General features: G+C 44.5%; 1 protein-coding gene across 1 annotated transcript in view; it reads left to right on the plus strand.

Annotated features, from left to right (window-relative positions):
- Positions 1-26,223, plus strand: part of sfswap (splicing factor SWAP) — a 114,327-nt gene that overhangs the window by 48,484 nt on the left and 39,620 nt on the right. The window contains exons 11-13 of the mRNA XM_063012196.1: positions 8,387-8,462; positions 8,767-9,000; positions 15,238-15,422. Of these exons, the coding sequence (XP_062868266.1) occupies positions 8,387-8,462; positions 8,767-9,000; positions 15,238-15,422 (495 nt within the window). The remainder of the gene's footprint in view (positions 1-8,386; positions 8,463-8,766; positions 9,001-15,237; positions 15,423-26,223) is intronic.

Below are 26,223 nucleotides of genomic sequence, written 5' to 3' on the forward strand. Positions count from 1 at the left end.
CCAATCAGGGTCACGCTGCTGGAGCCTATCCCAGCTTTTCAATGGGCGCAAGGCACACAGTAACACCCTGGACGGGGCGCCAGTCCGTCACAGGACACACACACACCCATTCACCTATAGGGTAATTCAGTGTCTCCAATTAACCTGACTGCATGTCTTTGGACTGTGGGACGAAACCCGAGCTCCCGGAGGAAACCCACACAGGCACGGGGAGAACATGCAAACTCCACACAGAAAGAACCCAGACCAGTCCACCTGGGAATCTTGCAAGGACCTTCTTGCTGTGAGGCGACAGTGCTACCCACCGAGCCACCCCTTTCCCAAATAAACATCTTCACATAGAGCAATGAAGAGTTTATACAGCGTCTCGTTATATACGGGGGTCTCTAGTGTTTGTGCTGGCACCTAAACCGGACGTGAGGCAAAGAGGTTTAATCCCTGTTCAGCTCCCTTACCTTTATGCTAGCAAATGTCCCTCCGACACATGCAAAGCCAATAATCACTTCTTGATGCCAGCCAGCTGTGGATCTTAGAGCCCTAGAACAGGGTTTTCCAAACTCTGGGTCATGACCCTTGGTATTAATATTTTACATTATCTTTATCTATAGTCATATCACTGTCATCCGTAGTTGTTTAGTTTACTGAGTATCAGTATTAATGAATGAATGTTACTGGTTATTCCATGTTTATGCCAGTGGTAGCCCAGCAGTTAGGGTATTACATTGGTGGTGGTAATGGGGCTTAAACCAGCAACCCACTCACCAAGCTGCCCATGTTAAGCTCCTGAGAAAGACCCTCAGCCCTCAACTGCACAAATTAGATTCACTTATTTGAGGGATCTTTTTTTTTATTTTGGTTATAAATGGTGAGGGTGTAGTAGCAGGAGTAATCGGTCGTGTCCGATTGAGTGAGAGACTGAGAGACGCTTATAGTCCGGATTTAGCGCCATCTGATTTCCACTTTTTTGGACACTCAAAGCTTTAAGGGGAAAAAGATTTTCATATGATGATGATGTGAAAGCAGCGGCGCATCAGTGGCTACATGCTCAACTGATGGCATTAAAAAGTTGGTACGACGGTGGTAAAAATGCATCGGACGGTGACTATGTAGAAAAGTGTTGTCACTTGTTTTTGAAACTCTTAATAAATAGAGTTAAAAGTGCGGAAACTTTTTGAAGAACCCTCGTATTTGTAAGTCGTTTCGGATGAAAGCGTCTGCCAAACGGCACAGACGTGAATGTTTTATTGTACCACACGAGCGTCTTTCCGTCACCGTGCTCGGCGTCGCTCCTTTTGTTCACAAAGTTCTCTGATCTGTCGGTCCTCCTTTCATCCTCTGTTTAATCCTCTCGTCATCCTGGTCCCTCGTCCTCTTTAATTCCCACTTACCCGCCTGCTCTGATTATTGTTCTTTTACCTCGAGTCTGCCGTTCATAATATACAAGCTCACCTTTGAAGAGGTGAAAGGACTGAAGTGCATCGGGTTTTTTGGCCTTTATTGTGTTGGGTCCTCACGGGAGCCACAAACACACTGAGCGCCTCTCGGTTCTAAACCTGTTGGGTATAAAAATCCATGCCAGTTTTACCTCCTTGTGTTTTCTCCGTCCTCTTGGCATTTTCCTTTTCCCTCCCATCGTTCCTGTTTAATTTGTCACTGCGTCGTCCCTGTTGTTTTAATTTTTCTGCTCTGTTTCCGGGTCTGATAACCATCAGGGTGTTTTTTAAGCTGTAATGTTTATATAATTCTGTCTGCAATGTATTTTAATCTCAATCGGCTATCAATCAGAAGATTGTCTGTTTAAATCCAAACTCTACTATGCAGCCACTGTTGGGCCCTTGAGCAAGGCTCTTAACCCTGTCTAATACAGGGGGTGAAGAACAATAGCTGACCCTGCGCTCTGACCTTAGCTTCCAAACAAGCTGGAATATGCGGGGAAAAAAAGAATTTTATTGTACTGCACACCAGGGTTTGGGTCCCGACCCTTGGGTGGGTCACGATGCAAAATAATGGGTCGCGGAGAAAAATATACATGTAGTGCAGCAGTAAAATACGCTAGCACACCGGAGCTGGGATTTCGAATACATCGTATCGAATCTCAGCTCTGCCATCCGGCTGGGCTGGGCGGCCACATGAACAACGATTGACTGTTGTTCAGGGATGGAAAAGCCGGACCAGGGTTCCTCATAACTGGTGCAATTACGACCTCTGCTGGCTGATTGATGGCGCCTGCGCAGAGTTGGGGAATAATGCTGATCAGGGTGTGGCTCTCGGTGCACAAAGCTGATCCACATATGAACTCACCCTGTGCGGGTAAAAAGATGCAGTTGGTTTCTTGGAAAAAAAAGTTTTAAAAGCCCTGCTGGACACGTGTATATGTATATATGACCAATAAAGACCATCTTTAGATAGACCATCTAATTCCCTTGAGTGACCCATTCTATATATTTCCCACAAACCTGTGTGCCACTTTCCTCTCTCCACAAGCTCTCTTTGTCTTACTAAAATGTTTTTGAATGTCTTGGGACGGTTGTGTATTTTTTAGCCTTGTGGCTCCCTGTAAATATAATTAGATCATCTCAGGCTCTTTATGATGACATGTGGCGTGTCTCGGTCAGGTCGTATAGAAGCTAAATGGACTACAGAACACAGCGTGCTATAAAAATAACAGATAGCCGAGCGCCGACAAGCTGAACCGAATTCTGCAGAAGTATTTTCTGCAGTGTTCAGAGCAGCAACTACGTTCAAAGTTCACTTAATTTCATTAAACTACGTCAAGCATGAATGTTCTCTACTGAACAGATGCTTGGTTTTGATCATTACTGTTATCATTTCATCTCTCAGGCCCATTATCAGCCCCTCACCTCACATCGAAAATCGTCCACCGGGACTCCATCAGCCAGTCATGCGTTCTGAGAGAAGTTCCAGTCCTGGGATTTTTTACTTTGCTGTTTTTCAGTCAGTGTTGTCGTCTCTGTGGAGATCAAGACGTGCAAAAGGCCAGAAATGTTCAAAGATTCTCACATCATTGGAATGCAGAATAGCTCGGGTTTCTGAGCAACTGCTGTCCATTGTTTTTCAAGCTGGACCAAATACCATATCAAACCATATAACAAAAGTATATGGACACCCCTTCTTATTATTAAACTCATGTAATTCAGACACATCCAACAGTTCTATCATAATAAGCGACACACTTCCAGTTTTGTGGTAGCAGTTTGGCGAAGACTGTTTCCTTTGCACAAAAGAGGGAAAATGTGTAGTTTGACTTGCTTGCTTTGGAGGAACTTCAGTAGCCTGCACAGATCTCTGACCACAACCCCACTGAACGTTTTTGGGATAAACTGGAACACTGATTGCTAGCCAGGTTGTCTTATTCAAAATTGGTGCCTGACCTTACAAATGTATATATCTATATATATCTATATCTAGAGAGAGAGAGAGATATATTTTAATGGGTGCACTCTTTCACAAAGAGACAGCCTTCCCAGAACACCAACATGTACTTTATACTATATGGTGCACGAAAGTGCAGTTTGATGCTTTGTACCACATACATTTACAGATTTTTGTATTTTTGGGATTCTCTTATCCTGTACTATGAAAGTTTTATTGACTCCACATTCTTATCATAGCAATACGTACGTCTAGTGTAACAGACAAGGTTCTATAAATATTCAGAATTATAATTACGCAAAGTCTCTTTCTGAAGACAAGCAACAGAAATGTGATTTTTTGCTTTTTAAACTGGCACTCATTTTCACAGACAGTCTTCCAAAATCATCATATAATTATATAACTTCACAGACCGGTGGGGGTGGGAGGACAGACATAACAATACTACTTACCAATGATTGAAAATCCAATGATGGATGGTTTTGTCACTGCAGAAAATCCCGCTTTACAAAGATAGGATGTTGGAAATGGAGCCAGTGTTTTCATTGCTTTTGTAGCGATCTCTAATTATTTATTCTTTCTGTGCGACCCAGGATGAAAGTTCCCTAAAAGATATAAATCTGTGGCCACTCAGGTGGCGCAGCAGTAAAAACACACACTAGCGCACCAGAGCTGTAATCTTTAATACATCGTATTGAGTCTCAGCTGTGCTTGCTGGTTGACTTGGCCTGTTGTTCATACAGGGGTGGGGCATTAAACCGGATAGGGACTCTCATGACTGATGCAACTACGACCTCTGCTGGCTGATTGATGGCGCCTGCACAGGGGCGGGGAAGGAGTGCGTTGATCAGGGTGTGTCTCTCCATACACAGTGCTGATCCGCATTGCACTCATCAAGTGTAGGTGACAAGATGCATATGGCTGCTGCCTACATGTTGGTGGGGACGTGGGTTAACTTCGTTCTCCTCAATCAGAGCGGGGATCGGCATTAGTGGAGAGGAAGCATGATGCAATCGGGCTAAAATTTGGGAGAATAAGGGGAGGACATGCATAAACTATATATATACAGGGGTTGGACAAAATAACTGAAACACCTGGTTTTAGACCACAATAATTTATTAGTATGGTGTAGGGCCTCCTTTTGCGGCCAATACAGCGTCAATTCGTCTTGGAAATGACATATACAAGTCCTGCACAGTGGTCAGAGGGATTTTAAGCCATTCTTCTTGCAGGATAGTGGCCAGGTCACTATGTGATGTTGGTGGAGGAAAACGTTTCCTGACTCGCTTCTCCAAAACACCCCAAAGTGGCTCAATAATATTTAGATCTGGTGACTGTGCAGGCCATGGGAGATGTTCAACTTCACTTTCATGTTCATCAAACCAATCTTTCACCAGTCTTGCTGTGTGTATTGGTGCATTGTCATCCTGATACACGGCAACGCCATTGGATGCACATGGTCCTCCAGAATGGTTCGGTAGTCCTTGGCAGTGACGCGCCCATCTAGCACAAGTATTGGGCCAAGGGAATGCCATGATATGGCAGCCCAAACCATCACTGATCCACCCCCATGCTTCACTCTGGGCATGCAACAGTCTGGGTGGTACGCTTCTTTGGGGCTTTTCCACACCGTAACTCTCCCGGATGTGGGGAAAACAGTAAAGGTGGACTCATCAGAGAACAATACATGTTTCACATTGTCCACAGCCCAAGATTTGCGCTCCTTGCACCATTGAAACCGACGTTTGGCATCGGCACGAGTGACCAAAGGTTTGGCTATAGCAGCCCGGCCGTGTATATTGACCCTGTGGAGCTCCCGACGAACAGTTCTGGTGGAAACAGGAGAGTTGAGGTGCACATTTAATTCTGCCGTGATTTGGGCAGCCGTGGTTTTATGTTTTTTGGATACAATCCGGGTTAGCACCCGAACATCCCTTTCAGACAGCTTCCTCTTGCGTCCACAGTTAATCCTGTTGGATGTGGTTTGTCCTTCTTGGTGGTATGCTGACATTACCCTGGATACCGTGGCTCTTGATACATCACAAAGACTTGCTGTCTTGGTCACAGATGCGCCAGCAAGACGTGCACCAACAATTTGTCCTCTTTTGAACTCTGGTATGTCACCCATAATGTTGTGTGCATTGCAATATTTTGAGCAAAACTGTGCTCTTACCCTGCTAATTGAACCTTCACACTCTGCTCTTACTGGTGCAATGTGCAATTAATGAAGATTGGCCCCCAGACTGGTCCAATTTAGCCATGAAACCTCCCACACTAAAATGACAGGCGTTTCAGTTATTTTGTCCAACCCCTGTATATATATATATTAGGGCTGTCAAACGATTAAAAATTTTAATCGCGATTAATCTCATAATTTCATATAGTTAATCGCGATTAATCGCATTTAAAAAAATCTGTGTAAATGTTATAGAAAACAAGGATTTTTAAGTGAAATGTTACAATTAAAATGGTGAACACATTTTATGCTATATGTACTCATGTTAAAAACTGCTGGGACAAGAGAAAACTGTAAGGGAGTTTATTTACTCATATACTAGGCAGTAAATGTCAGATTGTAGGTTAAAATGTCTCCATCAGCAAACATTGTAGATCAGCGGTGCTTTAGGTGGGATAAGGCGTAGTTATTGTAACAGACTTTTCTGTGGTTGTATTGTGACTGGTTTGATGGACGTTTCTACACTAAGTGAGTGTATTTTGACCCTTTTGGGCTTCCATAGTTCATGGACTAACGTGCTTGACTCAGCTTTCCGGTATTTGGTACCGTAACAGAATAAGTAAAAAAAAAAAAGTGTTCTGCTCCCGACAACTTGTGAGTATAGCATGTATTTATTTCTTTATTATGCAAGTGCATCACTACGACGCTCGGTTACATTATGATAACAAACCGCAAATGAAAAACGGTGGCAAGTCCGACATTAAAACGTTTGTTCTACCAGTCAAGTCTCAACATGAACTAGAATTTGCGTTAAGGGCACTTTTTTTTTAATCACGTTAAATTGAAATCGCGTTAATGCGTTATTATCGCGTTAACTTCGACAGCCCTAATATATATACAGTATATATATATAAAAGGAAAAAAAATCTGTAAATGTACGTGGTACCACACATCAGGCTGGATGACAGTCTTATTACACAAGTCTAGTGTAACAAATGAGGTTTCCCAGGATCAGATAAATATTCAAAAATATTATAACACAATTTCTGCCTCTTTCTAAAGACGAGCAGCAGCACGACTCTATCCAAATCTAGAAGCTAAACAGACTACAGAACGTTTTGTGCGTTTAGAGCCGCACACCGGTCCTAATGAAGCCATAACCAGCAGACAAGCTGAATAAAATGAAAACGCTTTTTCATATCGTACACAAAAGCAACAAGGTGGAATCAGGTCATTTGCAGTCTCTATAATTCAGAGCTCCCTGACGGCTTCTTCGACGACCCCCCCCCCCCAAAAAAAAAGTCGTGTGTACTTAGACCTTTTCCTTCTCATCCATTTTCCACCCGTGTCAGCTGAGTGACCAATCTCAAATCTAATCTCCTGCGCCTACTTTTCTATCATCTCTCTCATCAGCCGGGAGAAAAAGATTTTCGGGTGGGCCGATGGCCTGGCGACCTCCCTCTCTAAACCCACACCTGTACTGAAGAGGCACTGACACTTTCTTAATAAAATGATAAAATATTGAAATACCTGATTAGATCCGTCAGCTCTTTCACTACCTGCTTGGATCCTTTTCTCTTCCCGAGCTCAGAGTTAATACACCAAAAGAACAGTGCCGTGCTTTACAGTGGAAGGTAATTATAGTTCGACATTTAAACCTTTAAGGTCGTGTGTAAGAGTTTCACCACTTTGACGCACCGTCTTTAATAGAATGTGCGTCACAGAGGTCGGTGATGGACACATGAAAATAATAGCACGAGAGTACCACTCCAAGGGTTATCTTCAATTAAGTGGTACGCTGTTGTGCAATTTTTAATGACAACCTCTTGTGGTCTCTCATTTTCTGAGTATTTGTCTCTGTTATCCACAATCTGCCCACTCAGTGCCTGAATCTTCACACTATAGCAGCCTGTTTGTGTCAGTCTTCATATTGACTCTGATGTCTTGGTTATTTCTTTCAAACTAGACTGGAAAAGCTGAAATAATGTTAATATACTGTATTATTAATGCATCTTCCTCCTCAGTATAGTCACTTCTCTTGTCAGATGTGTGCAGCCGCTGCCAGTCGTACCTGTGTTTTTGTCTCGGATGACATCTGACCATTCGGACGCATTTCATTCCAGCAAAAAAAATGACACGAGGGTTCATTGCAGTTTATTTCATAACTTTATTTATTAAGAATTTCAAAAACTAATAACATCACTTTTCGACAGTCACCTTTCGATGCATTTTCCCAGTGTCGTACCAACGTTTTAATAACGTTAGCCATTACATTCAAACCACCTTCTTGTTTCTACACTCACTGTCCATTTTATCAGCTCCACTTACCATATAGAAGCACTTTGTAGTTCTACAATTACTGACTGTAGTCCATCTGTTTCTCTGCATGCTTTGTTAGCCCCCTTTCACCCTGTTCTTCAATGGTCAGGACTCCCAGGACCACCACAGAGCAGGTATTATTTAGGTGCTGGATCATTCTCAGCACTGCAGTGACACTGACATGGTGGTGGTGTGTTAGTGTGTGTCGTGCTGGTATGAGTGGATCAGACACAGCAGCGCTGCTGGAGTTTTTCTCACTGTCCACTCTATTAGACACTCCTACCTAGTTGGTCCACCTTGTAGATGTAAAGTCAGAGACGATCGCTCATCTATTGCTGCTGTTTGAGTCGGTCATCTTCTAGACCTTCATCAGTGGTCAGGTGAATTGGAGATACAAAATCTTGTGTAACCTGTCATGAATGTAACTAAAGTGTAAAACATGACATTAAAAGACTAATAAATAAATAAATAAATTACAGTGTGTGGCTTTTTTTTCAGGCCCCTGCAGTCGGTGAGGAAGGCAGCACCGCTAATTCCTCTGACAAGCCACCTAACGAGGGCAAGCTCATTAAAGGTAAGGGTGCATCTAGCACTCTATAGTTATGACCACACAGTCAGGGGAAAATGAATGAAGTCCATCGCAGTGGACCAGTTACAGCGTCTAGCTCTTCTAATTATCGTAATGATCATAACTGCCACACTGTGAACATCCCAGCCGACCATTAATGCACCATCTTTTTTCCTCACAACGGTGAGAAATGAGGTCCGGCATTATCGCTGGCCACATTTCCTGCCCCGGGGTCAAGGTTAATAACCGCAGCCAGGTGAACAGAGCAAGTAATCACACTCCAGTTCACCGCGTCTCATTATTTTCCCAGCGTCGTTTGCGCCCATCAGCTTCGCAATCAAGTCCAAAGAGAACGACATGCTGCCGCTGGAAAAGAACCGCGTCCGCCTGGACGACGACTCGGACGAGGACAAGGATAAAACGGAGGCGGCGGGGCAGAGCATCGCAGGGGCGGAGTTACAGAAAGAGGCTCCTCCTACTGCTTCTGCACAGCCCGAGGAGAAGAAGGCGACTCTCTCACAGGAGGAGCTGGAGGCGAGGCAGGGTAAGAAACGCGTCCGGTTTATGCTTCACTAAAAGCTCCACTAAAACTCACCTCAAAGGACCTTTTAAGAGCCCGGAGCGTTCGTGCTTTATCGCTGGTGTAGGTATTAAAAGCTAAAGTGCATGTTCTGCTGTCTGCTCAAACGTAATGTCACTACACTTAAAAAGAAATGAGAACGCTGGCGTTTAAAAATGCTTTTTAGTCGACAAAGGTTGCTGTTTTGAAAACAGCCCGTAAACTCTAACCCTGTAAGATACAGATCAATTCTGTTGACACAAAGATATATATATATATATATATATATATATATACACACACCGACCAGGCATAACATTAAGACCACTAACAGGTGAAGTGAATAACACTGATTATCTCTTCATCACGGCACCTGTTAGTGGGTGGGATATATCAGGCAGCAAGTAGCAAGCAGGAAAAATGGACGAGCGTGAGGATCTGAGCGAGTTTGACGAGGGCGACTGGGTCAGAGCATCTCCAAAACTGCAGCTCTTGTGGGGTGTTCCCGGTCTGCAGTGGTCAGTATCTATCAAAAGTGGTCCAAAGATGGAACAGTGGTAAACCGATGGCGACAGGCGACAGGGTCATGGGCGGCCGAGGCTCATTGATGCACGTGGGGAGCGAAGGCAACAGACGAGCTACTGTAGCTCAAATTGCTGAAGAAGTTAAGGTGTATATATGACAAATAAAGGCATTTTATCTATCTGTCTGTCTATATATCCATCCATCCATCCATCTATCTAAATGCCTTTAATTTTGGAACAGGTCCTAAATAAAAAATATCTGAGATTCAACATGGATTATTTTAATGGCTTTAAATAAATTGTTTTGGGCTTTTTGAGTCTTGCAAAATGATCCCAAATTATCCGATTTTATGTGACTTTGCCAAAACAGAGTCTGCCAAACAAAAGCAGCTGTGTTCAAGCTGTTTGTGCGCTTATTCATGCTAAAATTGTTTATTGTCGGAACAAAATGGAATTATTTTCCTGCCAGAGTTCCACTAATAAGCTGTTCAGTTTAGTGTTTATATAATATGTCTGGAACAAGCTTAGACTGAAATTGTACCTGATCCCAGTGGTACGTTATTTACAGCATTCGTATGGCATTTAGTGGATGATTTTATAGCAGTCCAAGGGCCCAATATGAGCAACATGGAAGTGGTGGGGGATTGAATCGGCGACCTTCTGGTTACTGGTCCCCTACCATAACAACTGATCCAGGTTTGCTTTATTAATGCCTGATTTCTTCTCAAAGATGCCAGAGAAGAGAAATCATGAAGTCATCGAGCTCATCCTGCTTTCATTTTTCCAACTACACATCATTAAAAACACGAAGCATTTTTTAGAGAACGGCAACAACGCACTTGTGGGCTGAAGAGGAAGAAAGAAGGTTCTTGACTCTTGAAATCCACTCTGTATAATAATAACTCATTTTGTTTTAGAACAGCGTTTTTTCAAGTGACCCACATTTTGTCCATGATCTGGTCCCACTGTGGTTTACAAGGTGTAATGTAAAGCCTCCACAAGGGAGCATTAGTGTACAAGTTTATTTCATGTTTCTTGTTTTGCCTCCTGTTTCTTGTGGCTCGTGACCCACCCAAGAGAGTGGGTCTTTAATAGGTGCTTTGCAGATGTTGTGTAAACAAGCCGCATCGTTTTCTGGGTTTAATCTGATTGCTTGAACTGTGCAGTCTAGGATTGAAATCTATTGGAAAGCTATGCATGTAGGAAGGGGCCCTTCCAGTCTTTATTTAGAAATTAGGTATGCATGCATAGTGCTAGAATAGACATAGAGCTTTTGATTTGATTACATATGTTCAAACAAACGTGGAACAATAGGGCCTTGTGGTTATCTGCTTTATCCTCCAAGCCACCCAAAGAGGATGGGGGTCCCTGCTGAGTCTGGTTCCTCTCAATGTTTCTTCCTGTAATTTTAAGGGAGTTTTTCCTTGCCACTGTCGCCCTCGGCTTGCTCAATAGGGTTTTTTGGTCTGTTGGTCCTGGATTCTGCAAAGTTGCTTTGAGATAATGTCTTTTGTAAGAAGCACTATATAAATAAATTTGATTTGACTTGACTACACGATTGGAATGGGATGGAAAGAAAATCCAAATGATCGCCTTATGATAAGGGTAAATGGTAGAGGAATGGCGACTAGTAATCAGAAGGTGACTGTTTACACCAAGTTACCACTGATGGACCCTTGAGCGAGGCTCTTAACCCCCATAATTGCTTGGATTGGATGGTATTCGGTCACAATGGTAAGTCGTTTTATATAAAAGCTTTGGAAAATGTGAATAAACAAATAAAAAAAGCTCTGGAAGTGGCTTTTTTTAAACTTCCATGATCAGGAAACTTGCTACCTCAAATACAAACCCGGTTTCCCAGCTTACTGGTTGCCACGGTTCTAATCAGTATCTCTTCGCTTTGCTTCTGACTGTCCTATAAACAGTTTGTCTCATTGGTTGTACTTTAAAAAGGTCAGCGGCAAACAGAGTCCAGGGTCAATCAGATTAAACACTGAGCTCAGTGACGAGCAGTAAAAACCGAGCCTCAAAGCGGTGAATCTGTGCAGTGTGCAACACTTGAGGTAGCGCAGCAGCAAGGTAAACGGCGCCGTACTCCACCTTTACTAAACTATTCTTTATACAAAATGAGGAATGGAACTAGCACCGTCTTCCTCAGAGGATTTTCTCCTTCACAAGGTTTTGTTATTTTTATTTTACCTTTGCCTCCGCTTCAGAACCCAGCCACAACATCGGACTCTTCTCCAACACCATGATCATAATCACATTACTTCAGGAAACGACGTCTCGGGGGAGCTTTGTGGAGTGTGTAGTAATGGTGGTTGTCCACTTTGACCCGAGAGTCTCTTCAGTGAAGAGGCCGAGCGCCCGGCTCTCATATCCTCGTGACTAACAATGCATTAAATCAAATGTCGAAGAGTCAGCGAGTGTTCTGACGGATCAGATTGAGCGGCGTTCTCGACAGCGGGACCGGCCATTCATCTCATGCTACGTAATTAAATGGATCTGTCTGCGGTTAAAGGGGGAATAGGACATGACACGGTACGTTTCCTCACTGCAGATCGAGTCCCGCTCGTACATCGTGCTGGAGTTTTAAATTGCTACACGTGTTTGAATCTCCTGCATAGAGATGTGAAAGGAACACTCTATTCAGCCAAAAGTATAGCCACTCCTATTGCCAACAGCTCTATCTAATCAATTCTATAAAATGAATGATAGTGTGGCAACACCCCCACTTTACTGAGGACTTGTTTTGTTCCAATGTACCCCTGTACACAAAGTGAGGTTTAGGATGTGGTCTGAGGGGGTAGGTAGGTAACTTACTGAGGAATTGTTTTGTACAAATGTACCCCTGTACACAAAGTGAGGTTTAGGATGTGGTCTGAGGGGGTAGGTAGGTAACTTACTGAGGAATTGTTTTGTACAAATGTACCCCTGTACACAAAGTGAGGTTTAGGATGTGGTCTGAGGGGGTAGGTAGGTACTTTACTGAGGACTCTTCCTGTTCCCATGTACCCCTGTACACAAAGTGAGGTTTAGGATGATGTGGTTGGGGGGTAGGTAGGTACTTTACTGAGGACTCCTTCGCTTCCAATGTGCTCCTGTACACAAAGTCAGGTTTAAGGGGGGTACTAAGGACTCTTTCTGTTCCAGTGTGTTCCTGTACACAAAGTGAGGTATAGGATGTGATTTGAAGGGGGTACTAAGGACTCTTTCTGTTCCTTTCTGTGGTTTGAAGGGGTAGTACAGAGCCCAGACCTCAAACACTCTAAACCTTTGGGATAAATCAGATTGCTGGTTGTTAGACAAGCCAGCATCATGGGCACAATATTCCAAAGACGGACTACAAGAACGTGTTCCCAAAAAAACCAAAGGCTCCCTCACACAGGCGGTCTGAGCTTTAAGACTGAGCTTTCGGAGTAACTTGGCTCCCCTTTAGATTCATTTCCAGGCTGTTCTTCCGGCTGGATTGTGCTGGCCAGGGGAATGTTAATGGTATTAGAGCAACAATACAGACTCCACTCAGGAGCTTGAGGAAGGTGAAATGAATAGCGGTGCACCAGAGGAGTGTTCAGTCAGCAGCATGCTGGGATAAACTGCAGGGATATCGATCGACCTGCCGCTCTCTAATCTCTATTGACTTGCTATGAAAGGATCACAGTAGCATGGTGTGATTACCAGTGCCGGGTTTAAGAAGAGTCTGTTGTTGAGGTTGGGTTCTCGGTAATTAAGCAGAGATCTTGTGGAGTAATGATAATAAATAAATGCTTTTTAAGTCACATTTTTATACTTAAAACGTTGCATCTTGTAAATCACAGTGGGACTAGATTGCCACTAATTTAATTAAATAAGTATATTTCAGCCGCCCAGGTGGCGCAGCGGTAAAATACGCTAGCACACCAGACCTGGGATTTTGAATACATCGCATCATATCGAATCTCAGCTCTGCCATCCGGCTGGTCGGGGTGACCACATGAACAACGATTGGCTGTTGTTCATCCAAGGAGGGAAGCGAATATAGACCTCATAACTGATGCAATTACGACTCTGCTGGCTGATCGATGGCGTCTGCACAAAGTCGAGGAGTAATGCTGATCAGGGTGTGGCTCTCCGTGCACAAGGCTGATCTGCATATGTACTCGCCTCCTGCAGGTGAAAAGATGCAGTCGGCTACTGCACACGTGTCGGAGGGGGCGTGTGTGAGTTTGCTCTCCTCAATCGGGGTGGGGGTCAGCACCAGTAAAGAGGAAGTATAACGCAGTTGGGTAAAAAGGTGCCATTAACTCGGTTCCGACTCCTGGTGTCTGGATGGATGGATGGATAGTGTTTCTCCAGAACATACCGATTGCATCCGAGGAGGGTGTATTCGCCCGCCCTACGCCCCGTCAGACACGTGCGTCGTCCCTTAACCCCTCCACGTCGGCACAGGCTCCTCGAGCTGCTAACCAGGGTCCTTGCACAGCATTTGACGACCCCACTCACTTATTAGTCCGGTCTTTTCTAGAGGGCGCCCAGTTGAGCTTAAATTCAACAGAGCAGAGAGTCGAACCCGTGAGTTTAGGATCCCAGTGCTGGGTGCCTCTTCCACAAAAGCCTTTCCATTCCAGACTGGAGGTGCGTCGCACCATATATGAGCCTAAAGTTTTGGGATGGAATGTCAAATAAGCTTGAGTCTCAAAGAAAAGAAATAAAGACATAATTTTTGTTTGCTTGTTTTGGTCTCGCTTCTCATTTTCCACACTTTCTCTTTGTGAGAACAGAAGTTTTTTCCCTGCCATAGTGAACACACACTTTCATTATAATGCTGCATAGCGGGAGGCCTATTTTTAGCCGCGGGGACGCGTAGCATTGTGCCGTCCGGGTGTAATCGCTATTTTTCTCTCAATTTCAACTGAATAGCTGTTATAAACCCACTTAAGCTAAATCGAGCTGTTGTGAAGAAAACTTCCACATCCAGTTTCTCTAGTCTTCAGTGAGCAACTTTAAACTTGGAGGAGGTCATGGACTGGTCATGTTTTTCGCTCGTGTTGATACAGTGTTCTACCAAAAGTATGTAGACACCTGACCATGAGCTTGCAAGATATTCCATTCCCAAACCACAGGCATTAATTGAAAGTCGCCCCCTCATGCCCACAACCCCTATTCTTCTAACCGAGTTTACCTTTTGGCTTTTAGCTTTTCACAAGATGTGCCTGTGGGAATTTGTGAGTTCAGGCAATGATGCTGAAATAGAAGGCCTGGCTGGCGATCGACATTTCAGTGGCTCCCAGAGGCGGTTGTTGGGGTTGAGGCCAGAGCTCTGTGCAGGCCACTGGAGTTTCTGCTCTCCAAACTCCAAATGTTTTATGGACCTCATTTCAAACCATGCCGGAAACCATTGGAAGCATATAATTCCTTTTGTAGAATTGAAGTAGTACTGTCGCCTTACATGAAGAAGGTCCTGAGTTTGATTCCCAGGTGGGTCCTCTGTTTTCATGGGTTTCCTCCGGGAGCTCCGGTTTCCTCCTACAGTCCAAAGACGTGCAAGTGAGGTGAACTGGAGATACAGAATCATCCATGATTGTGTTTGACATTAAACTTGAGCTGATGAATCTTGTGTAACGAGTTGCTACCTGTTCTGACGTGAATGTAACCAAAGTGTGTAAAACATGGCGTTGAAATCCCAATAAATATTTCTCCTCTCCTTTTGATCTTGCAGCAAAGCTGAAGCTGGAGGACCGATTGGCAGCGGCGGCGCGGGAGAAGCTCGCTCAGGCCTCCAAAGAGTGGAAGGAGAAGCAGCTCCAGGCCGAGCGCAAGAGGAAAGCCGCTTTGTTCCTGCAGACGCTGCGGGTTCCCGAGCCCGAGCCGAAACGAGTCGAGGAACCCGTCGCTTCAGCCGAGGTGAGCGGGATTTACAGGGTCTTGGGTTTTTTCTGAATGTGGTTTAGACCTCACACAGGTGAAAAGAAGCGGTTGTTAAGCTGCATATTCTCAGATAGGAGTACGTGAATCCATTCAGGGTTCTGCTCTCGGTGAGATTCCGTCTCTGGCAGGTGAAAAGAAGCGGTTGTTAAGCGCATAAACAGTAGCAGGTTCTCAGATAGGAGTACGTGAATCCATACACAGTTCTACTCGCGGTGAGATTCCGTCTCTGGCAGGTGAAAAGAAGCGGTTGTTAAGTGCATAAATAACAGGTTCTCAGATAGGAGTACGTGAATCCATACGGGGTTCTGCTCTCGGTGAAAAGAAGCGGTTGTTAAGCACATAAATAGCAGGTTCTCAGATAGGAGTACGTGAATCCATACACAGTTCTACTCTCGGTGAGATTCCGTCTCTGGCAGGTGAAAAGAAGCGATTGTTAAGTGGCAGATTCTCAGATAGGAGTACGTGAATCCATACGGGGTCTGCTCTCTGTGAGATTCCGTCTCTGGCAGGTGAAAAGAAGCGGTTGTTAAGTGGCAGATTCTCAGATAGGAGTACGTGAATCCATACGGGGTCTGCTCTTTGTAAGATTCCGTCTCTGGCAGGTGAAAAGAAGCGCCTCGGAGGGGTCATACGATAACCCGCAGCTCCTCTCAGTCAGGAGGTCGTTACAGTTGGGGAAACAGAAATGACTACATGGGGAAGGAAATGCAAATATCAAAAATTGGAGCATCCGTTACTGTAGTAGCTCCAGTATGAACCTAAAAATGCAAACACCTGAGAACAAAGCACGTCCCGGATGATGGAGTGCATCTGGACTGAGTGTAAATAGTTTTTTTTTAAGAACCGAGACACACTGAATGACTTTCCTGCTCATGCGAGTGTGAGATTGAAGGCTTCGGCGCTACCTCCGCTGGGATTGAGATGGTGCTTTCACTCAAACGTAGTGGCAGCAAGAGGCCGGGGTTTCTCCCCGTGAGGTCTGGCGGCCGATAACACCCGGCTCTCGTCGCAGTCGAGCGTTCGCAGCCCGGTAGCCGGTCAGGTTGGAGTGTCGGGGAGTGCGGACGTGTGTTAGACTCCACAGCGCGAGTAAAAAACGGAGGCGAGCGCTTGTGTTTGGGTGTCAGTGTGCCGTATCAACACGCTCAGCCAAGTGGCAAATCGGGACCTGACCTGGATCAGAAATACACTTACTGGTTTTAATCTGGTGTGTTTCTTCCTCACTTGGTAACAGTTTATCACATTTAAAGCAGCGTTCACTGACGTTGCTAACATCTGTCGGGAAACGCATCATGCCGGATGGATAGCGGTTCTCCGGAACATCACGTCTTCTGTTTTAGCTTCAGGCTTCTTCATCATTCTTCATAGAATGCCTTTATTTGTCGTATATACATATACAGGTGTATTTTCTTCGTATATTCCAGCTTGTTTGGAAGCTGGGGTCAGAGCGCAAGGGTCAGCCATTGTACGCCACCCCTGGAGCAGACAGGGTTAAGGACCTTGCTCAAGGACCCAACAGTGGCTGCATTGCAGAGCTGGGATTTGAACTCTCCAACCTTTCAATTGATAGCCCAAAGCTCAACCCACTAGACTTCCACTGGCCCATTCGTAATGGCTTGTTCTTTGTGGTTGTTCAACGAGGCATAACATTATGAGCACTGACAGGTGAAGTGAATAACACTGATTATCTCTTCATCACGACACCTGTTACTGGGGAGGATATATTAGACAGCAAGTGAACATTTTATCCTCAAAGTTGATGTTAGAAGCAGGAAAAATGGACGAGCGTGAGGATCTGAGCGAGTTTGATGAGGGCCAAATTGTGATGGCTAGACGACCGGCTCAGAGCATCTCCAAAACTGCAGCTCTTGTGGGGTGTTCCTGGTCTGCAGTGGTCAGTATCTATCCAAAGTGGTCTAAGGAAGTAACAGTGGTAAACCGGCGACGGGGTCATGGGCGGCCAAGGCTCGTTGATGCACGTGGGGAGCGAAGGCTGGCCCGTGTGGTCCGATCCAACAGACGAGCTACTGTAGCTCAGATTGCTGAAGAAGTTAATGCTGGTTCTGATAGAAAGGTGTCAGAATACACAGTGCATCACGGTTTGTTGTGTATGTGGCAGCAAAAGGGGGACCAACACAATATTAGGAAGGTGGTCATAATGTTATGCCTGATCGGTGTACTTTACAATCCTAATTAGGAGATTTTTATACTTTTTTCAATGAAACATACCCAATTCCCTCTGAACTTAAACTTAGTAAGCGCAGGACAGAATCGCTGTCTAAATAAATAAGTGTGTCTAAATAATCTGCCATATGAGTTTGATGTCTTATTAGAATCCTCTCTACTTAGGCAGCTACCCAGGTAGGCAGCAAGGCAGCTCATTAGGTTTCAGACAGACCCTACGAAGCACAGAAGCTCCGGTTTGAGCTCGGAAATCACGGTTCAAGAGTGTGAATTTGCATCCTTGCAAGTTATAACAATGCGGTCAACACTTGTTACAACACATTCAGAAGAACTGAAGAAAATGGTAAGTCTATTTTACTTCTATGTTCAGGTTTGGTATCCTGTTATAGAATTGCGAGGGTTTTAAAAGAACAGTGGGCGTGGCCATGCCAAACACAGCCAATTTGCAGCCGATTTTCTCAGGCGCCAAATCTCATTAGCAGAATGGCTGCTGGCCTCCCGAGACCCCCATCCGAGCGATGTGTTCTTTTTAATGCTCACTCGTGACCGCTGCACTGTCTGCTTCATCCATCTCCGCCTCACTCTCTCTCTCTCTCCGCTGGTTTGGGCTCATTAGCAGCTTTCTGGGGTTTCCTCGGTGTTCCTCGCTTCCTCGTCACCGTGACATTCAGATCAAAGACGCCGCTGGAGGTCGTACGCCTCGCAAGTTCCACGTAAACTTCGGGTTTCGGCTTCCACCATCCGAAATGTCCCTTATTCACAGCACGAGCGAACATTTCTGTGATTAAAAATAAACGTACGGCTTTATTTATATTGCAGATTTTATCCTTTGTTCTGTTTATGCATTTTTCCCTTTATCTTTCGATCTAGTCGTATCCAGTTACTCAGATCTATCCCTCCCACCCGTGCAGACTCCTTCCCAGACCTAGGTGGGCCGTAACTAACAAACGTCCCCTCCCACTTGTGCCTCCGTCCGCCTGCCTGTTCTTGACCATCGTACCACACTGGACACCGGGCATCCATCCTTTCTGGAGTTTCAGTCTCACACCGCAGAAATCAGCTCGCTAATCAGAAGCAACCTTCTGTGCTGCTTGCTTCTGAAGGCAGTGTACTTTTGCTCTTAGGAATGTGTGTGGGTTTGGAGTGACTCATCCCCGATTCAGAGAGGTTTAATAGAAAACTGAAACTGAAAAAGACTTAAATGATCCTGGTTACTGACATGAAAGACTAAAAATCCTGAGTTGGGCTTAAACATGGACGGTTACCTAATTTTTCAAGCTGAAGGTGGCTGGGCTGTATTGATTTTGGACGAACTTCCTCTGACCGATCGTACATCTTCAAAAAGACGATTAAAGACCATCATCATCTCTTACTAAGCACTTAGGCTGAGCAATAACATGCACTTACTAACCTTCTATAGCATCTTACATAAAACTATCGTCTAACAGAGTTTCAGCAGATTTGTAACCCTGGACTGGTGTTTACTTAAACTAGAGTAGGGAAATGTTCACTGTGAAATGTCTTCTGTAAGTCGCTCTGAATAAGAGCATCTTCTAAATGCCGAAAATCTAAACGGACAGTCTTGAACGCAAGTCCTGCGGTTTGAAGTTTTTCATGAGTTGATGCAGCCCATGGTTTCTAACAGATCTCCATTTATTAAGATCACAGAGCTCAGTGAAGGGCAAAATCTTTTTTACTTGACATGTTTACACTCATCTGTCACTTTATTAGGAACACTTATACGCTGTTTGGCCCAAAGTATGCTTACATCTGTTATTGGGCGTACCGTTCCAAGACCAAAGCCAATAAAAGTGTGACAGAAATGGCCTGGCTGTTGGTGTCAGACTTCCATTTTCCTAAGTATGTCAGAAATTATAGAGCTTGGATTTTTAGGCACATAAGTCTTAAGAATCTGAGGCTAAAGTGAGCACAGTCGAAAACTGAAAAAATACCTCCTGGTCTGAGAAATCTTGATTTCTGCTGATATCCAGATAGTAGGGTTAGAATTGGCATTTATTACCACCTGCAGATGCACCTGCAGCACCAGGTGTGCACCAGAGATCAGGTGTGAAGAAATCAGGACCAGGTTGTGAGAGATCAGGTGTGAAGAGACCAGGCGTTTAGAGACCAGGTGTGAGAAGAGACCGGGTGTGAAGAAACCAGTCCAGGTGTGAAGAGTCCAGATGTGAAGAGACTGGGTGTGAGAAGAGACAGGGTGTGAGAAGAGACTGGGTGTGGTGATTCCAGGTGTGAAGAGACCAGGTGTAAAGAGACCAGGTGTGGGAAGAGTCCAGCTGTGTATAGACCAGTCCAGGTGTGAAGGGATCGGATGTGAAGAGACCAAGTGTAAAGAGACCCTGTGATCAGGGATCAGGTATGAAGAGACCAGGTGTGAAGAGGCCAGGTGTGAGAGACCAGGTGTGAAGGGATCTGGTGTTGAGAGGCCAGGTGTGAAGAGACCAGGTTTAAGGAGACCAGATGTGAGAAGAGTCCAGGTCTGAATGGATCAGGTGTGAAGGGATCAGGTGTCAATGACCAGGTGTAAAGATGCCGATGTGAGTGGCCAGGTGTGAAGTGCCAGGTGTTGAGAGGCCAGGTGTTGAGAGGCCAGGTGTGAGAGACCAGGTGTGAAGAGGCCAGATGTGAAGGGATCGGATGTGAAGAGACCAAGTGTAAAGCGACCCTGTGATCAGGTGTGAAGAGGCCAGGTGTGAGTGACCAGGTGTGAAGGGATCTGGTGTTGAGAGGCCAGGTGTGAAGAGACCAGGTTTGAGGAGACCAGATGTGAGAAGAGTCCAGGTCTGAATGGATCAGGTGTGAAGGGATCAGGTGTCAGTGACCAGGTGTAAAGATGCCGATGTGAGTGGCCAGGTGTTGAGAGGCCAGGTGTGAGAGACCAGGTGTGGAACATGCAAAGTACTTTCATCTTGACTGAACTTTGATTCAGACTGGAGATAAAAGAAATAATTTGGCTGTCGTGTCTGTAAGTCTGAAGAGAAAATTATAAGCACACACCTTTCAAATGCGGTGAATAAAAGAAATATTATAAATAAGATGAGGGAAAGAACTCTCGCACCCAGCAGCTCGTACAGAGAGACATTAGAAGGGCATTTTCTATTGTAGGAGAAATAATGGGTGCCTATTTACAAGGGCGCAGAAGAGTTTTAGCAGTACCCTACATGCACTCTAATGTCATTTCTTTCACCAAAGCTTCTACCAAGTGCCGAATTATCTGCAGTGTGATATAAGCAGGTGATTTATGGCAAAGATCTGTGAAGATCTTTTGAAGAAACGATTTGGGAAGTTTTATAGGTACTTTTATGAAGGATACGTTCGTTTGAAGAGCTGGATTGAAGTAATGAGCCACTTTAGGTGAATCTAAAGTGCAGCTGGTTTAAGAATGTTCCAGAGTCAGAAGAACCTGTGAGCTCAGTTATCAAGTTGCGGTGAAAGCTATACCGTAATGACCCAAGAATGGATGCGGTTGCACATTCAGTGACATCCTCATTTTTAGTGCTGTCCTAAATAAGGAGGTACACTCATTACGTCCTCGTGTCTGTACAGTAGTTGCATACAGCGGACAGTAATTAAATAGGGCCGGACGGGCGGCACCATGGCTTAATGGGTAGCACTGTGGCCTTACAACAAGTAGGTCCAGGGTTCAATTCCTAGGTGGACGCTGTGACCTTAGACTTTTGTAGACCATGCTGTAACATAAAATTGATGTTGATGCGACTTACAGTCGAAGCAATTGAGGGTTAAGGGCCTTGCTCAAGGGCCCAGCAGTGGCAACCTGGCAGTGGTGGAGCTTGACCCGACAACCTTTTGATCACTGGACCATTTATCTTTAGGAACCACTTCAGTCAAATCAAGGTTACAGTACATTTGGAGAAACACTCACCCACTTATTACCCACACCTAGGATAGTTAAGAATAGCCAGTCGACCTACTGGCATGTTTTGAGTGGTGCAATCAGATAACCTTGATAAGTAAACTCGCATGGAGTTACAAAAGGAAGGTTTAAACCTGGGATGCTGGGACATGACATGACATAAAACAGTTGTAATTCGGGACAGTGGTAGCCTAGTGGGTAGAGCTTTGGACCATCAGTCGATTCGACTCAAGGCTTTGCTATACAGCCACTGTTGGGCCCTTGAGCAAGGCCCTTAATCCTGTCTGCTCCAGGGGCGTCGTACAACAGCTGACCCTGCGGTCTGACCCCAGCTTCCAAACAATTTTATTGTACTGTATACATGTACTGTATATGACAAAAAATATGATCCAATCTGTTTTAGTCTGTCGCTTCACAGCAAGAAGGTCCCGGGTTCGATCCCCAGGCGGGCCGGTCCGGGTCCTTTCTGTGCGAAGTTTGCAGGTTCTCCCCGTCTCTCTGTGTGGGTTTCCTCCAGGAGCTCCGGTTTCCTCCCACAGTCCAAAAACATGCAGTCAGGTTTATTGGAGACACTGAATTGCCCTATAGGTGAATGGGTGTGTGTATGTGTGTCTTCCCTGCGATGGACTGGCGCCCCCCGTCCAGGGTGTTACTGTGTGCCTTGCGCACATTAAAAAGCTGGGATAGGCTCCAGCACACACACACACACACACACCCTCCCCACGATCCTAATTGGATAAGCGGTTAAGAAAGTGAGTATTTTAGTTCTCCTTGCATTAAAACCTGGACGTATTAACACAGAGTTGGAATTCATTGAAAACACTGACGTATTAAGGGGAAAAAAAAGTGTCACACAAAAATAAATTGGAAAAATTAGAAAGTGTCGGGAAAACAAAAGACTTTGGCCGGGGGATTGTGGGGGGAAGCATATTATATAGGGCTCAACATTTGGGCCAGATGTTCAGCTGTAATTAGCAGCATTGCCAGCGATCATACTTGTCATAGCATGTCAGCCTCTCATGGTCCCATAAAAGTGGTTAATTGGAGGCTGAGAGTCACAAAAAGTCAGTTTTTTACTTCTTTTAAACTTTTTTTAAATGTGCGGGTTTGTACTCAAGCCCGCTGGTTAGAAATATCGTCTCTTGTGTCATTTTGGTTGGGAATTAAAGTACAGAGAAGTATCCGAGCATATCCAAACTTCATCAGTATGTTTAGTTAAACGTATAAAAGAAATGTTAACATCAGACATCGGAATGTGAGAAATGTGCCATGTAGGTGACCCTGGCATGTTTATTGTATAGTGTGTGTACAGTACATGGCATATTTATATATATATATACAGTGTATATGCAGTATAACGAACATACCAAGGTTAAAGTCAGCTAGATCTCTCTTTTTTTCCTCCCTCATTCTGATGTGAAATGTAAACATTAAGTGAAGCTCTTGAGCTCTTTCTTCTTGATTTTATGCATTGAGCTGCTACACGGCTGAATGAATAATTACATAAATTCTCAAGTGTTCCTAATATTTATGAGTATAAATGTACTGTATCTATTTTAGAACTTTTTCTGTAAGTAAAGCCGTGGTGGTGGGAGTTCATATAGCTGCTGTTAGTACTGGATGTACCTGCAGTTTAGCCTTATGTAACTTGTGATTTATAGATCTTTATAAGTTTTAATCAGAATTAGCCGTGTGATCATTTGTTGTGCATCATCAATGCAAGCATTTGTCTGATTCTAAAAAGCATCCTCAATCAAAGTTCTGCTTGTTTTAGTGCTTTTCTTTAGCTTATTAGCCATTTATTAACCCATTTAGGGGTGTAACAGGGTGTGTTAGGTAAATAAGGATTTAAAGAATGAAAAAACGGTGACTGTTGTTGTCTAAGCACGATTGAACAGATGCTCAGTTATGTGACCAGATACAGCAGCGCTGATGGAGTTTTTAAACACCTCGCTGTCACTGCTGGACTGAGAACAGTCCACCAACCAAAAACATCCAGCCAACAGCGCCCTGTGACCACTGATGAAGGTCTAGAAGATGACCGACTCAAACAGCAGCAATAGATGAGCGATCGTGTCTGACTTTACATCTACAAGGTGGAACAACTCGGTAGGAGTGTCTAATAGAGTGGACAGTGAGTGGACACGGTATTTTAAAAACTCCAGCAGCGCTGCTGTGTCTGATCCACTTATACCAGCACAACACACACTAACACACCACCACCATGTCAGTGTCATTGCAGTGCTGAGAATGATCCACCACCTAAATAATACCTGCTCTGTGGGGGTCCTGACCATTGAAGAACAGGGTGAAAGCAGGATAAAAAGTATGTAGAGAAACAGATGGACGACAGTCAGTAATTGTAGAACTACAAAGTGCTTCTAAGTGGTTTTAATGTTATGGCTGATCAGTGTATAGTAGTGTGAAGGAACAGATGCTGAGTTACGTTCTATATGTGTGACACACCGTAAACTGTTGGTTGGTTTTTCTTATTCCACCAAATCAGCGTTTAGAGACCCTTAGAGGTATGGACTCCACAAGACTGTGAAGGTGTCCTGTTGTATCTGGCACCAAGTCATTAGCAGAGGTTCTTTCAAGACCTGTAATTTGCGAAGTGGAATCTCTAACACTGATTATCTGGACAAACAAGTCTGATCTATATTTACCTTGTTGTGGCCGATGAGTGTATGTAGAAAGAATCAGTTTTATAATAACACCACTTATATTCCTTCAGTAACTTGCCTTTTTATCTGAACCAAGCATTAAATCTTTTTGGGGATATTTGTGTGGAAAACCTGCAAGTCGGGGTTAACCAAAAATACAGCTTAAACCACCTACTATTTTTAAAAAGCCAGAACTCACTCATGCCACGCTCATACCAACCACTCATGGTTCTCTTAGTCCAGAATCTGGTTTGTATAAAACGTCCCAAAAGCAGCAGACCTCTGAGAAATCACTTAAAGGTTGATTTAATCTTTTACACGTGTTTTATTGTGCCGCTTTGATTTTATAGCTGATGTGAATGCTAATGAAATCGAGCAAATCCACACAAGTTCTGTAAAAACAGAATGGAATTAGAAATAAAGCCTCTGTTTTCTTGGAAATTCTCTTTTTTTTAATTAGAGCAAATGGTTCCCCTAACAATCTGAAACAAAACTAGATTGTAGAATCGATAAAGCATGAGGAAATGGGCCGGTCAGGGATTTGCAGCTCACCGTCACCGCTCATTGTTATGGCAGGTGAGAATCTTACTGGGACGTGAAATAAAATTCTGATGGCACAGAGTTGGATTGTTTTTGTCCATGGAAGGTATACACCGATCAGCCATAACATTAAAACCACCTCCTTGTTTCTACACTCACTGTCCAATCCATCAGCTCCACTTACCATATAGAAGCACTTTGTAGTTCTACAATTACTGACTGTAGTCCATCTGTTTCTCTACATACCTTTTTAACCTGCTTTCACCCTGTTCTTCAATTATCAGGACCACCACAGAGTAGGTATTATTTAGGTGGTGGATCATTCTCAGCACTGCAGTGACACTGACATGGTGGTGGTGTGTTAGTGTGTGTTGTGCTGGTACGAGTGGATCAGACACAGCATCGCTGCTGGAGTTTTGAAATACCGTGTCCACTCACTGTCCACTCTATTAGACATTCCTACCTAGTTGGTCCACCTTGTAGATGTAAAGTCGGAGACGATCGCTCATCTCAGTGCTGCTGTTTGAGTCGGTCATCTTCTAGACCTTCATCAGTGGTCACAGGACGCTGCCCACGGGGCGCTGTTGGCTGGATATTTTTGGTTGGTGGACTATTCTCAGTCCAGCAGTGACAGTGAGGTGTTTAAAAACTCCATCAGCACTGCTGTGTCTGATCCACTCATACCAGCACAACACACACTAACACACCACCACCATGTCAGTGTCAGTGCAGTGCTGAGAATCGTCCACCACCTAAATAATACCTGCTCTGTAGTGGTCCTGTGGGGGTCCTGACCATTAAAGAACAGCATGAAAGGGGGCTAACAAAGCATGTAGAGAAACAGATGGACTACATTCAGTAACTGTAGAACTACAAAGTGCATACGGAGAGCCACGCCCTGATTTCCGTGCTCCTCCACTTTCTGTACAGGCATGGACCAGAACGCAAGAATGCACGTAAAAGACCAACCAAGGTCCTTACACAGCATTGATAACCCCACCCCTTAGTCCGGTCTTTCTCACCCAGCAGACTGGAGGCCAATTTTGTCTGCTGCAGGCATTAGCCAATTGTCAACTGGTAGCAGAGCCGAGATTCGAACCCGGGAGCTCAGAATCTTGGCGCTGGTGTGCTAGTGTGCCAGTGTAGAAACTTTGCTCTTGTAAGTGATGCGAGTCCATCATGGGGCCTCAGCCATCACCTCTTGTCTTTATGTAGACGTCCGACCGGTTGATAGCACCTCTAATGATTCGAAGCCTGGATCCCTGCAGTGGTGGGTCAGTGTAATTCACTGCTGCGCCATCCAAACGTCATGCCAGTACCAATGATGTCTTAAATTTAGGAACTCAATTTAGGACACGAATGGTGTTGAGTAATGCGGAGGGTTAAATCTGTTTCATCTGCCATGCTGATGTCATGAGCTGAAAGTGGTTTTGGTCCATGGTGTCCTGACATTTGAGGAGCTAGCTGTTATATCTGTGTTACTGAGAGGATGAGTGTG

This window comes from Trichomycterus rosablanca, chromosome 16 (genome assembly GCF_030014385.1).
Source record: "Trichomycterus rosablanca isolate fTriRos1 chromosome 16, fTriRos1.hap1, whole genome shotgun sequence".
Taxonomy (NCBI): Eukaryota; Metazoa; Chordata; class Actinopteri; order Siluriformes; family Trichomycteridae; genus Trichomycterus; species Trichomycterus rosablanca.